Raw genomic sequence first — 13,372 nt, 5'->3', positions numbered from 1 at the left:
AACAATTCTCCAAAATGGAGTTTAGCTAAATCTACAGGCTTAGTTTATTTAATTTGATCAACTTTCAATTTGTAAGTTCTAGCTCTAGTCTCCCCATCAATTCGATATTCAATCTCATTCAATTTGATGCAAGCTATTTCACTTTTATCTTTCTTGGCTTTATTTTCAATGTAGTCATAATTAGTCTTCTCGATTCCATTATGAACTTTAGGCTTTTTTCATGTCCTTTAAGTCTTTTACACATCCTTTGATTAGAAGTTAGATCTAAGTTACGTTTTGTAGTTTTTTTCACAAAATTACTAGCATGCTCGTACACCAATCACTAAAGGCATTAAACAATTTGACATGCTCGGTGGGACACTGCTGAAATGCCGCTAAGAAGAAGTTCTAAGGATAATACTGCTGCATCCATTGATGTAGACTTAGTGCCTGGTAATACAGGATGGAGACAATTCAATGGAGTGTACTGACGAGATAGAACAAACATTCCCAAAATTGGAGGATGTAGGATATGCTCGCCTAAGCCGAACCAGAGAAAGTTCCATACAAATTCTTGAGGTACAAAACTCTTTGACGATTGCTAGTGCTTTGCATAATGTACAGAAGACATTGGACAACATGCACAAGCTTATCATTGAGAGCATGACACAAAAGCAAACAACAGAAGCTCCAATAGGAACCATGAGGGTTTAGGCGGAGCCAAACAAAGTTCTTTCTCCCGCTAAGAGGAATGAGGACATAATGATACTGGAAGAAGCTATATGGCAGCCTGAGAAGTACCATATACCACACCATTAAGGGAAGATTGCAGCCTAAAAGGTACCAATAATGGGGGCAGGAATCCTGTTAGTGCTAGATCTAACTAGCCTGTTGCACCGACTGTACACTTATAGGCTCACACGAATATACAGACTGGGCCCCAATTTTACACCCATAAGGATGAGGTGACCCATGACTCGGGGGGCACAAAGTACAGGAGGGAGGAAGCAGCCCATGTGGCGTTTCCTTTGGCCCTCAATTTAGCACTCACCAGAACTAGGTGGGCAACCCAGCCATGAATATGGAGCTAGTAAGAGATATAGTTCAGGAATTGTATGGCCCTAGCCTTAGACAGGTGGGAAGGCCAAAGTTCCACAAGCCTTACCCAGTGGCCATTGATCGTGAAAATCCTAATCCTAGAGGATATCGTATTCCTGATTTTACTCTTTTCTCTATAAAAGAAGGACAGTCGACATTGGAGCATGTGGCCAAGTTCACTATACAATGTGGGGAACTAGCTAACCATTTTAGCTTTGATTACTTTAGGTTAAGGTCGTTCCCTAATTCCCTTAATGGATTGGCTTTTACTTGGTTTTCCTCGCTACCTCGGAACTTAATATTCACCTGGCAAGACATGGAGAGACAATTCCACACCCAATTCTACCGTGTCGAGCCAGAGGTTTGTGTAGTAGAGTTGTCCAAGATGTCGCAAAGGAATGGAGAAATGGCTGACAATTATATTGCACATTTAAATGTCTGAGGAGTCGTTTCATAGTATTCCTTCCTGAATATGAGTTCGTGAAGATGGCTCAAAGAGTCCTGGATATTGAGCTCCGCAAGAAGTTCCAGGGAATGGACTTCAGAGATTTTTATGAGTTAGCTCAAAAAGTGTCAGAGTATGAGGACTTATTGCAGGAAGATAACTATCGGAAGAAAACTTCAATGGATCTTATTGCCAAACGACCAACAAGCCAGAGGTAGTTGTGGCGGAGTTGTTGAACAAGGAGATAGACCTGAAAAAGAATGCAGTCCAATACACTTTTGATGTGGAGAAAACTGAAGAGATCTTTGAGTATTTAGTAAATGAGAGGTTTATCATCTTTCTACCAAATTACAAAATGCCTATTAGGGATGAAGTGAAAGGGAAGACCTATTGCAAATACCACGATGCTTGGACTCATTCCACAAGATCTTGCTGGACTTTCAGAAACCTCATACAAGATCATATTGAAAGGGAGTACTGAATTTCCCAGAGAAGAAGGAGCCCATGATCATAGATGAGGATCCATTCCCAGCTATGGCCTTAGTTAACATGACTTCTTTTGATCTTAGACAGGTTTTAGACAGTCGAAGGAACCGAGTAAAAAGAGGTGGAAGATCAAACAAGTATAAAACTAGACCCAGTAAAGACCAATGCAAGTGCACAAATGCCGAAAGGGAGGATTAGTGTCCATGAAAGGTTGCAGTTTCCAAGCAGAAGTAGGGACAATGGCTCTACAGGGAAAGAACCACAACCTATATTCACTAGGAAACAACCTAGGTTCACGGTTCCTTCTCTGACAAAAGCCAGCAAGGAATGGCATGTGGTTAAGCATAGAAAGTTCCCTACTCAGTTAATCGTGACCTAGAAACGTAGGTTACAAAGAAAGAAGTTAGCCAAGAAGTACAAAATGAAGAGAGAAGAGAAAGTGTGGTGACCCAAAGCCCAAACTGCAAAGTTCCCAGAGCCGATAGAGATAAAGATAGGTGATATCGTAATTCCAATCAATACTACCCGCTGATTTCTGTGGAGAAAGTAGGAGAAAAGAGTTCACCATACAAGAGTCAGAGGTACAGTAAATGACGGCAGCATTTGAGGCTTGGGAAGTTTTGAAAGAACTATGCAAGATCAGTAGTAGAATCACGATTCAGGCTCCATCCAATGGTGGTCCCAAGAAAGTTGTGTTCGAGAAACCTTCTGTCCAGATGACTCAACCTATTAAACCTTCGTATATCAAAGCCCACCTCAACGGAAGACCCACTTCTAGGGTTCTGATAGACAATGGTTCAGATGTGAACATCATGTCGTGGAAGATGGTGCAAGCTCTGGGAAAAAGTTAAGAAGATCTTATTGATACCAAAGTCACGGTATCAGCTTTTGACGGAGAGGTCACTAAGTCCTTGGGTATTTTGCCTTTTAGAGGTAAAGGTGGGAACCAAATCAGAATTGTTTCCCTTTTTTGTGGTAGATTCCTTAGCTAACTACCAGCTTCTATTGGGAAGAGATTGGATACACTCAAATTGGTGCGTGACATCTTCTTTACATCAGTTCTTATTGTTTTGGAAAGGAAACGAGGTGGAAGTGGTCTGGGCAGATGAGAAACCGTTCGTAGCAGCGTCAGATGCTATAGATGCCAAGTTCTATGGAAGAGACTTTGACCTAGTCAGATTTATTGGACATAGTAAATTTGGTTTGCCAGAGAAAGTTTCCATGGTTCCAAATGGAGAAAAGGGAGTTTCAAGGCAAGAAAGCACTCTAGTTGTGCCAAGTACCAGTAGGCCACTAAATGACGCCCCAATCATCGAAGATATCGATGATGATTAAGTCTTCCAAAGAGCAAAAGGCGGTAACTACATCTGCTAAGATAAAAGTTCATCTACAGGAGCTGCTAGAGAGGATGTTACATAGTGAGGAGTATGAATGTGCTGGGATGGAAGTAATTTGGGAGGAAGAAAATGAACCTGAAGATGGTGAAGAAGAGATCCAATTGCACGAGCTCAAGGCTGCCTCACAAAAGTTAGAAGATACCCACGACAAGAGGAAGACCCTTTAGAAGAAGTGAATCTGAGAACTAAAGAAGAGCCAAAAGTCACATTCATCAGCGGTTTATTGGAGCCGGACTTGAGAAGGAAAATTATTGAGCTCTTACATAAGTTCAAAGATTGTTTCGCATGGGATTACAAGGACATGCCTGGCTTGGATAGGAGCTTGGTAGAACACAGGATTCCAATCAAACCTAAGTTTGACCCCCACCGCCAACCTCCCAAAAGGATGTCGAAGGAGGTAGAGCTGAAAGTTAAAGAGGAGATTGAAACGTTACTCAGTGCAGACAGATTGAAAGGAAAATTATTAAGCTCTTACATGAGTTCAAAGATTTACTCAGTGAAGAAGAATGGCAAACTTAGAGTTTGCATCGACTTCGGGGATTTAAATCATGCTTCACCAAAGGACGTGTATGTTATGACTATTGTCGATATGCTGATTGATGCAGTTTCTAGAAATGACATATTGTCATTTCTGGATGATTTCTCTAGCTATAACTAGATCTTAATTGCACTAGCAGACATAGCCAAGACCACTTTCAGATGTACATGAGCATTTAGGACTTTTAAATGGTTGGTCATGCCGTTTGGCCTAAACAATGTTAGGGCAACTTATCAGCGGGCCATGAACGCAGTCTTCCATGATATGCTGGGAAAGTTTATGGAAGTGTACATTGATGACATTGTGGTAAAATCTAAGAGAGATGGTGACCATGTTGAGCATCTCAGAAAGGGGTTCATAAGAATGAGAGAGCATAAGTTGAAAATGAATCCATTGAAGTGTGCTTTTGGCATCAAAGCTGGGAACTTCCTGGGTTTTCTAGTACACCGAAGAGGAGTAGAGGTGGACAAGAACAAAGAAAAGGCAGTCATTGAGGCCTAATCACCTAACAACAAAAAGGAACTGCAAAGGTTCATAGGGTTGGTTAATTATTTGAGAAGATTTATTGCTAACTTGGCTGGAAAGTCACATGTCTTCTCTGATCTATTGACTTTGAAAGGAGAAACAGATTGCAAATGGGAGGGCAAACACCAGGAGGCGTTCAATAGAATCAAAGAGTATTTAACACATCCACCGGTGTTGGTTCCCCCTATAAAGGAAGTACCATTGAAGCTATACTTATCTGCGACATAAACATCTATTATTCACTCGGCCAGATATCTCTTTCTCAGTTAACCGTGTATCACAATTTATACATGCTCCTTCTAACACTCATTGGAGTGCAGTTAAACGTATTTTGCGATATTTGAAGGGTACGATTTTTTTTGATATTCGGTTTACAACAAGCTCATGACATCAGTTACACTGTTATTCTGATGCGGACTGGGACAGAGATCGTGGTGATCGACAATCTACAAGAGGATATGCATTGTTCCTTGGTTCGAATTTGATTTCTTGGTCTTCTCGAAAACAGAGTATTGTTTCTAGGTCCTTTACTGAAGCAGAATATCAGGCTCTCGCTTCTGCTACATCTGAACTCACTTGGCTTCAAATGCTACTTTGGGAGATTGGCTTTCCTATTCCTAAAGCACTAGTGTTGTGGTGTGATAATATCAGTGCAATTTATCTGTCTGCCAATCACATCTTTCATAATTCTACGAAGCATTTGGAGATTGATTTTTACTTTGTCAGAGACAAAATTCGATCAAAGGCTTTGGTGGTTCGATACATCTCCACGGAAGATCAAATAGCGGACATTTTCACCAAAGCACTTGCTAGAGAACGATTTTAGTTGCTTAGAGACAAGCTGTTCGTGAACGCCCTGTTCAGCTTGAGGGGGAGTAATGAGGATATACGAATAGATTCGGTTTAGGATTTTTCACCCAAAACCAAATTTGTTTAGGATTACTTTCCTAGTCCGTTTGTAGTCAGAACTGTTTAGAATTGTGTATAGCTTCTACTACAAATATGTGCATATGTAACACGATTAACTAAGGCAATAATACAGAGTTTTATTATTTGCTATAAATATGAATAATAGTGATGTTGATGTATGATGAAGAAGGCCATCTGAATAATAGTGATGCTGATGTAGTGGAAGTGGAAGTTAATCCTAGTGATAATCATGTTAACTTTGAATTAGATTATTAACACGTTCGTTATGAATAAAGTGTTGAAAGTGATGAAGAATCATTAACTAGTAAAGTAGAAAGGGGGTTGTGAAGCTGAATACTGATGGTTCCTGCCTCAGTAACGGTAAGATTGCGGCTGGAGGTGTGCTTAGAGATGCAGGGGGCGCCTGGCTTTCTGGGTTCTCCCAGAATTTAGGGTTGGGTTCTTCCTTTTCTGCGGAGCTCTGGGCTATTCTTACTGGAATCAATCTTGCTAAAAGGCTGGGTGTTAAGAGGCTCTCTGTGGAGTCTGATAATTTGGAAGCAATCAAAATGATTTCTGAGAATCATTCTATGGGTCTTAACAGTCGCAACCTCATCAAAGCTATTAAAAGGCTTTGCTCCTCCTTTGAGTTCGTAGAGTTCAGACACATTTTTAGAGAGCAGAATCGTGTTGCTGATCGCTTGGCGGCGGCGGGCCATGAAGGGACGTTAGGCGTTACTACCCTTCCTGTTTCCCCTAGTTTCATCTCTCCTCTTCTCTTAGAAGATAGAATTGGGGTTAGCTTCCCTAGGCTAATTCCTGAGTAGTTTGTTGTTGTTCGTTTTTCTTTTCCTTTTCTACAAAAAAAAAAAAAAAAAAAAAAAAAAAAAAAGTTTAAAGAGTGGTAATTGAAAGTAATTAATAATAATATGATCAATTAACTAAGCTTTATTTGTTGAATCTTCTCTGTTTTTGTGTGAAGATTACAAGGGTAAGTTGATTTCTAATCAAGAAATTGAAGAATTCTTGGTACTCTTTTATTAAATGTATTAAATCTGATCAATTCAATACAAAATGTTTATTACAAAAAGCATATGCTGCCTGCTGTGAGAACTTCTAATCTCTATATGTGGCACGTCATATGTGGTTCAAATCAACATAGAAAGTCTGAGGATGTTGTTAATTATGAGTTTTACCATTTTAAAATAATGAAATACAATACAATACAAAGATGAAGCTAAAGAATGAGCAAAAAGGAGAGTTTTCAACAACAATAATGGTCATGGTCAGAAGGCGACTGCTGTTTACAAAATTAAATAAATTTAGAATTCATAACTTTTTTGGCAAAAAGCATCCTGAGGCCCCTGATCTTTCATTGTTTGGTACATTAAGTCCTCGATCTTTTATTTAGACACATTAAACCCCTGATCTTTCATCATTTGGTGCATTAAGCCCTCGATCTTTCATTTAGACACATTGAGCCCTTGATCTTTCATATATGGGTGTATTAGGCATTTCCGTAAATCAATTAATATATAGGTTTATTAAGGGCATGTTTGGTTAGGTTTATATAACTGCAGCATTTCGCATTTTATCTGGACACTGCAACATTTTGGAGCTTTTCACGAAAAACTCTTTTCATGAACAGTTGTTTGTAGTTACTTGTTATTGATAAAATTACCCTTCTTATTTCCACAAAATGTGCTTCAATCTTAACATTATTTTTATTTTTAAAACATAATTATCGAAAAACAAAGTTTTATTGTGTTCAATAAACTTTTTATTTTTTATTTAAATTATTTTTATTAATTTGTATAATATATTTTTTATTTTAGAATTTGTTATTTTTAGAACATTATTTGTTGTCACACCAAACATGCCCTTAATAAACCTATATATTAATTGATTTATGGAAGGACCTAATACACCCAATATGAAAGATCAAGGGCTCAATGTGTCTAAATGAAAGATCGAGGGCTTAATGCACCAAATGGTGAAAGATCGGGGGCTCAATGTGTCTAAATAAAAGATCGAGGGCTTAATGCACCAAACAATGAAAGATCAGGGGCCTCATGATGTTTTTTGCCTAACTTTTTTAAGGTAAGGCAGGCGCATCATACATAGCAAAATAAAATTTGATATCGTTCCTATCAAATTCATGTGGAAAGAAAGAGTAACTAAAATATGATACAAACACACTACGTTTTCTTTTATATACAAAACCAAGAAATGAAGCATAAAGTTAGTAAAAATGCTAGGCGGCCTTCTTCTGTTTGTACTTTTCAGCACAGACAATGTAGATGAACATGTTTACAATGCTCAGTCCAGCTAAGAGCCAAAAGAAATAATCAAGATGACCCTTGTTCAACTTGTCTGGAATCCATCCCGGCTTTCCACCCACAGTTGTGAAATATGTCACCATTGTTAGAATAAATGAACTCAGGTAGTTCCCCAAAGACGTTGTCAGAAGCGATAATGCACTGCATAAACTCCGCATCGCATCTGGTGATTGCTCGTAGAAAAACTCTAGCTGTCCAATAAATGTAAACACCTCCGCAGCACCTATTAACATATATTGCGGAATCTGCCAAAAGATGCTAAGTGGCACAGCAGCATCCTCATCCACCAACCCAAGCTCTTTAGCAAGCTGCAGCCGCCTAATCTCAACCAATGCTGCAGCAGTCATTGATAGTACCGAAATAACAAGTCCGATGCCCATCCTCTGTAACTCGGAAAAGCCCCTTTCTTTTCCTGTAAACTTCCTCGCAATTGGAACTATTACCCTATCATAGATTGGCACCCAGCAAATAACACTGATGACATCAAATGTTGACAATGAAGCAGGAGGGATGGCGAAAGAACCAATTTTTGTGTCCATCAACATCCCTTGTTCCACAAACATCGTTGACATTTGGGCATACACAGCAGAGAAGACAATTCCTGTGGCCCAGATTGGGAACATGCGAAGCAAAATTTTCAGTTCCTCCACTTGTGTCACCGTGCAAAGCCTCCATGGATCTGTTAATTCCCCAGTTTTGGTCTCAGATTCTGATATTACGGCAGCTTTATCAAGGCACCTACAAACAAAAATATATTCTCAAAATAGCCATCTTGGAATGGGTTCCTAGAGCATTTTCTTCTGTAGTTTTTTTCTATCAAACGAAAGACAAGAACAAACAGATAGAAGTGCAATTTCCACCCGAAACTTCATGCACATGGACAAATAGGTCCAAACCGAATTCCCTATGATTTGAATTGAAGTAAACGCTATAACCACTTTCTATTTGTAGAGGACGGGTATCATACTCCAAGATCAACTACAGCTCCAGGGGAGGAAGAAAGCCTTTCACTCTCCTGACATGGAAGAACGAGTTGCACAAATTTGGCAAAATGGGACATATACCCCTTGATTCACACATGTATCACGTCTTTCTAATTTAAGCATTGTGAATGATGATATAAACTTCAAAAAGGAAAAGCATGGATCTTAACTTATACAAAAAAAAAATGAACGACTTTAACAAATAGGTATTTGAGAAATGTTTGGATTGGGTAAAAATACAATCCAATTTTTTTTAATTACATTATTCAGGATAAGAAATCTTTTATTTTGAGAAATGATTCAATGCCAATGTTTTGTGAAAAACGTGAGTGAGGATGTTATTTGTCCAAGTACAGTTTATGGTTGGCCAATTGTAGGGTGTCAAAAACAAATTATTTGAGGCTATTTGCCCAAACTAGCCAATTTCAGTGTGGAATTTGTACTGAGAACAAACGAATTAAGGATCCATTTGGCACTTTAAGTTGGCTAGTAGGATCACAATTTAGTCAATATCAAGTTTGGCTAACAATTTGTCCCTTCAAGTTGGCATTTAGGACCAAATCGTCCAAAACAGCACGTGTCAACATATGATTGGCAGCTATTTGACACGTGTGTCACTGATTTGATCCTAGCTGCCAACTTAAAGGGCCAGATTGATATTGGACTAAATTCTACTAGCCAACTTTAGGAACCAAATTGATCCTACTAGCCAACTTTAGGAACCAAATTGATCCTTAACTCAAGAAAAAACCATCTAAACTCTACCTAAAATGTGAAAGACTCTCCAAAACTAATTGCCAAGGTAAAGTTACCAGTAAACAATCTAGACCCAATTTTTTCCCAAATATACATGGTTGTGCTAATAATTAGCAAATTCATTTTTATGCCAAAGGAACAAATAGAGGGATGGATCAGAACTTAAAGCGCATATAACCAAAGATGACGTAGAATAACTTACTTCAACTCATCACTATGCTCAAGCTTTCTGCTCCCTTCAATGGCAGAGTCTTGTGTTTCATATAGGAGACTGCTATCGCTAGGGACCTCCACATTCCTCTTACGGAATGATGCAACTAAAACCTGACCCATTCTTGTAATAGGACTTCCCCCTGGTCTCTGAAATCTATAGAGGGGCGTTCCTGAAAAAAAGCTTGCAATAGCAATGCCCATAAACAATGCCGGAATCCCAAATCCTAGACCCCATCCAGCATTATCCTGAATATACACTATTAAACTACTTGATACAAGTGCACCGATATTAATAGAAAAATAGAACCAGTTGAAGAAAGATCCCTTCTTCACCCTTTCCTTGGGATCGGTGTCATCAAACTGGTCGGCCCCAAAGGATGAGACACATGGTTTAATACCACCTGTACCAAGTGCAATCAGATACAGGCCTAAAAAGAATACTCCATACTGAGCTGGGGTTGCAGGAGGGCATAGAGAGCCCTCACATACAGCTGGCTTTAGTGCAGGAACTGATGCTGAGAGTGTCAAGGTACCCATGCCCTACACCATTGAAGAACCCCAGTTACCCAAAACAACAGTTAAATTCAATATGATACACATCCAGAGAGCAACAATCAGTATAGACATTCAAAACTTCAAGAGAAAGAGTACATAATCTCCCTAGCCTATCAGAACTCGAAATGTTAACATCATAAAAGTAATTTTTTAGGTTGATTATAGGACCACGACAATAAAATTTATTGTACTCCCACGAATCAAGTAAAGTTTCCTGGGAAAGAAAAAGCTCATAGAAATACTACAGTAAGCAAGGAAGTTAATGTGATGTCATACTTCTTCCTCATCATTCTTTTTGTCCTGTTAAAGGAATTCCAAGCAGATATTTCAGAATACCTTTTCTGATTCTGCAGCTAAATTTTATAGAAGAAATTCTTAATGCATTAAAAAACTAAATCTAAAAACAGTGAGATTCTTCTTTTTCAGTAGTTCTTTACAAACAAAATAGCTTTGCATTGCACAAACTGACTAAAACTTAGAAGGAGCCAAAACTTTATAAGAAAAATGCCTTCAACTTCAGACACTTGTTTTATAGGTATAGTTGCTGCCAAATGTTAGATTTCAGTCATTAAGAATTTCAGGACTCAATGAACTAAAAGACAAAGATCCACAGAGGACATTTCCTTTTCATCTTCCTTTTAGGGATGAAGCTGATTTTAGAAAGCAGATGCGAAGTCAACAAGAAAACTTGAGGGTAATTCTAAGCAGGGCAACATGAAGAGCAAATTAAAGTTAGTATAATAGGCCCAAATTCATGATATAGAATTAACTGGAATTGAGAAAAAACCATCAGCAAGTATTTCACTATCAGATTGAGAGATGTAAAGATGAGTGAAAAGTACGAGGTCAAGCACTTGCAACAAAGTACTAAACTCTAATGAGCCCAAAATCCAATTCATAAAGAGAGAGAGAGAGAGTTAATATTACAATCAAGTAGATTGTGGAAAATGTAGCTATTGTCCAGTATCTTCCCCAATAAGCATCTGCCAGTACAGCTCCAATGAGGGGTGTAATGTAGCAAGTGCCTTGCCAGGTGGTAACATTTCTTGCTGCAGAAACATTTCCCTGATGCAGCTTATTTGTAAGATAAGTTACTAGATTTGTGGCAATCCCATAATATGCCAGACGTTCACAACATTCATTACCTGTATGTTAATGCAGAAAACGTCAAAAAGATGATAACGTCAAAAAGATGATAAACTAACAACTAGATGGCAATTGCTAAGACGATAGTACCCAAAATGAAGGGACATGCTCTCCAATTTCCAGTGTTCTCCTTGAGGACCGGATTGCCTTTATAATCAACTGAGCCATCTCCCGTGTAAAGGCCATTGCTTTTGTTCTAAAAAACAATATGGAAAATAGAAACTATGTAAAAGAAATTGTACATTTATACGCATTGCATATAGATACAGAGAAATAGAAACTATAGAGGTTTGTGGCCTGGGCCCTAGCTAGATTTGTTCTAGCCCGCTGCTGATTGCTTAAGGAAGAGATAGAAGATAGAACTGAAAAAAAAGGATATAGCACCTCTACCAAGAACCTCATCCAGACACAATCAATTGGACGTGGTGCAGTTTCGTAAATGGCCAATACTTAGATGACAGCTAATTTAGAGTTTTAACCAGCAATTTATATCCTCAAACAATGTGAAATTGACCATTATTGTTCTCTGTGACACCACACAGGCAACCCAATTTAAAGTTAGCAGAATATAGACACGATTCTAATAAACATTTTGAGCCTCTGATTGTCTGCATTACTTGTAATTTTTGTGGCTAGCAACTGAAGAAAGCATGCCTTGATTCTACACATTACCAAGTTCAATATGTCTTTTAATTTTTTAGTCAACACACTAATATGAAACAGTTTTATAATTACCCCAAACTGTAGAGCTAAAATTAGCCCCCCAGATATGAAATCCTGGCTCCGCCACTGCTCATCAACCATCCAAAAATCAGAGCCATCCAATCAATTATATCATTCATAAAGATAACAAACAGATTAAGACTCCATAGAAAGAATTCTGATAGTGTTCAAATTGATATCTTGGTAAAATCAAATCGGCACAATCAATGTTCATAAAATCGATACGCTGCTCTAAACAAAGTCCCACGCTCCCATTATTAACACAAACTCGGCGAATAAGTATTTTCTATCCATTTGAAGAAATTGGATCGCCTAAAGCATCACCGAAGCACTAAAATCATCAAAGCTAAACAAAGGCAAGAAAATTCAATAACGACACTTTTTACATGGTCAACCACAAACAATTTTTTTTTTTTTAAAAAACCCTCAATATCGCCTCAAGCACAAATATATCCAGAAACAAGCTCCAAAATTGATAAAAAGGTAAACGATCGTAAAGAAAAATTCACTAACAAAAAAAATGCTATTCGTAATTGCAGATTTTAAGTTTCTCGTTGGATTAAGAAACAAATACCAAACTATTCCACTTCAATCGAATAGTGAATACTACAAGGCGATTGAGAAAAGAGAAAGAGTTAAAATAAGGAGGTAATTGAGACCTTCTCTACAAGTCCATCCTCCAGAAGAGATGCGCGCTCTTCCACGGAACCCATTTGGTAATGAAGGAAAGTGTAAATCAGAGAATCTGTGAGAAAGGGGAGGATATGATATGAGGAAGAACCCACCCAACCCAATAGAATATAGATGACGTACAGCAGTTAACAAACTGGTTAATTTTCTTGAAATGTGCACCCCTTCCCTTCTGGTAGTTGAATTATCTCATTGTTTTTAGAGATATTTAGGTTAGGGGAAGGTATTCTCACAGCCTTTAAAATGGTTCAATTTATTTAAAGTCGAATTAAGTTAAGATATTATTATAAAATATAGATATTTATTTTATAAGTCCAATCAAATTCAGATATTATTATAAAATATAGATATTTTGTTCCTTATTTTATATTCATTACATATTAATTCGTTTTTAAAACAAAAATTCATATTTTCTGTTTAATACTAGAATCTGAGGTTAATATTTATTAAATCGGTGAAATATTTTGAATTTTTTTATCCAGCTACAGTAATACAGACTATATATTTTTTTATTTTTTTTATTTTTTTCCATATCTAATCATATGTTTATGATCTGTCGCTAATTAGTGATAAAATGACTCACATGTGAA

General features: G+C 37.8%; 1 protein-coding gene across 1 annotated transcript; it reads right to left on the bottom strand.

Moving 5' to 3' along the window:
- Positions 1–7,498: 7,498 nt before the first annotated feature.
- LOC136208489 (protein NRT1/ PTR FAMILY 8.3-like) lies at positions 7,499–13,000 on the bottom strand. Its single transcript, XM_065999401.1, has 5 exons — positions 12,752–13,000; positions 11,460–11,565; positions 11,151–11,368; positions 9,658–10,208; positions 7,499–8,454 (listed from the first exon to the last, which is right to left on the bottom strand). The coding sequence occupies exons 1-5, from the start codon at positions 12,803–12,805 to the stop codon at positions 7,632–7,634; spliced, it is 1,752 nt and encodes a 583-aa protein (XP_065855473.1). The 5' UTR covers positions 12,806–13,000; the 3' UTR covers positions 7,499–7,631.
- Positions 13,001–13,372: the final 372 nt, after the last annotated feature.

The sequence above is a fragment of the Euphorbia lathyris genome, chromosome 10, assembly GCF_963576675.1.
Source record: "Euphorbia lathyris chromosome 10, ddEupLath1.1, whole genome shotgun sequence".
NCBI lineage: Eukaryota > Viridiplantae > Streptophyta > Magnoliopsida > Malpighiales > Euphorbiaceae > Euphorbia > Euphorbia lathyris.
The sequence above is the reverse complement of the archived record's forward strand: the minus strand, read 5'-3'. Positions and strand labels throughout refer to the sequence as shown.

What these genes read in the sequence shown, in the direction of transcription:
- LOC136208489 (XM_065999401.1), bottom strand. Translation starts at nt 12,805, where the DNA reads ATGGGTTCCGTGGAAGAGCGCGCATCTCTTCTGGAGGATGGACTTGTA. An exon ending in AGCATGTCCCTTCATTTTGG is followed by an intron (nt 11,369 to 11,459) that starts GTACTATCGTCT and finishes ATTAACATACAG; the next exon opens with GTAATGAATGTTGTGAACGT. An exon ending in TTTCCACAATCTACTTGATT is followed by an intron (nt 10,209 to 11,150) that starts GTAATATTAACT and finishes TCAATGGTGTAG; the next exon opens with GGCATGGGTACCTTGACACT.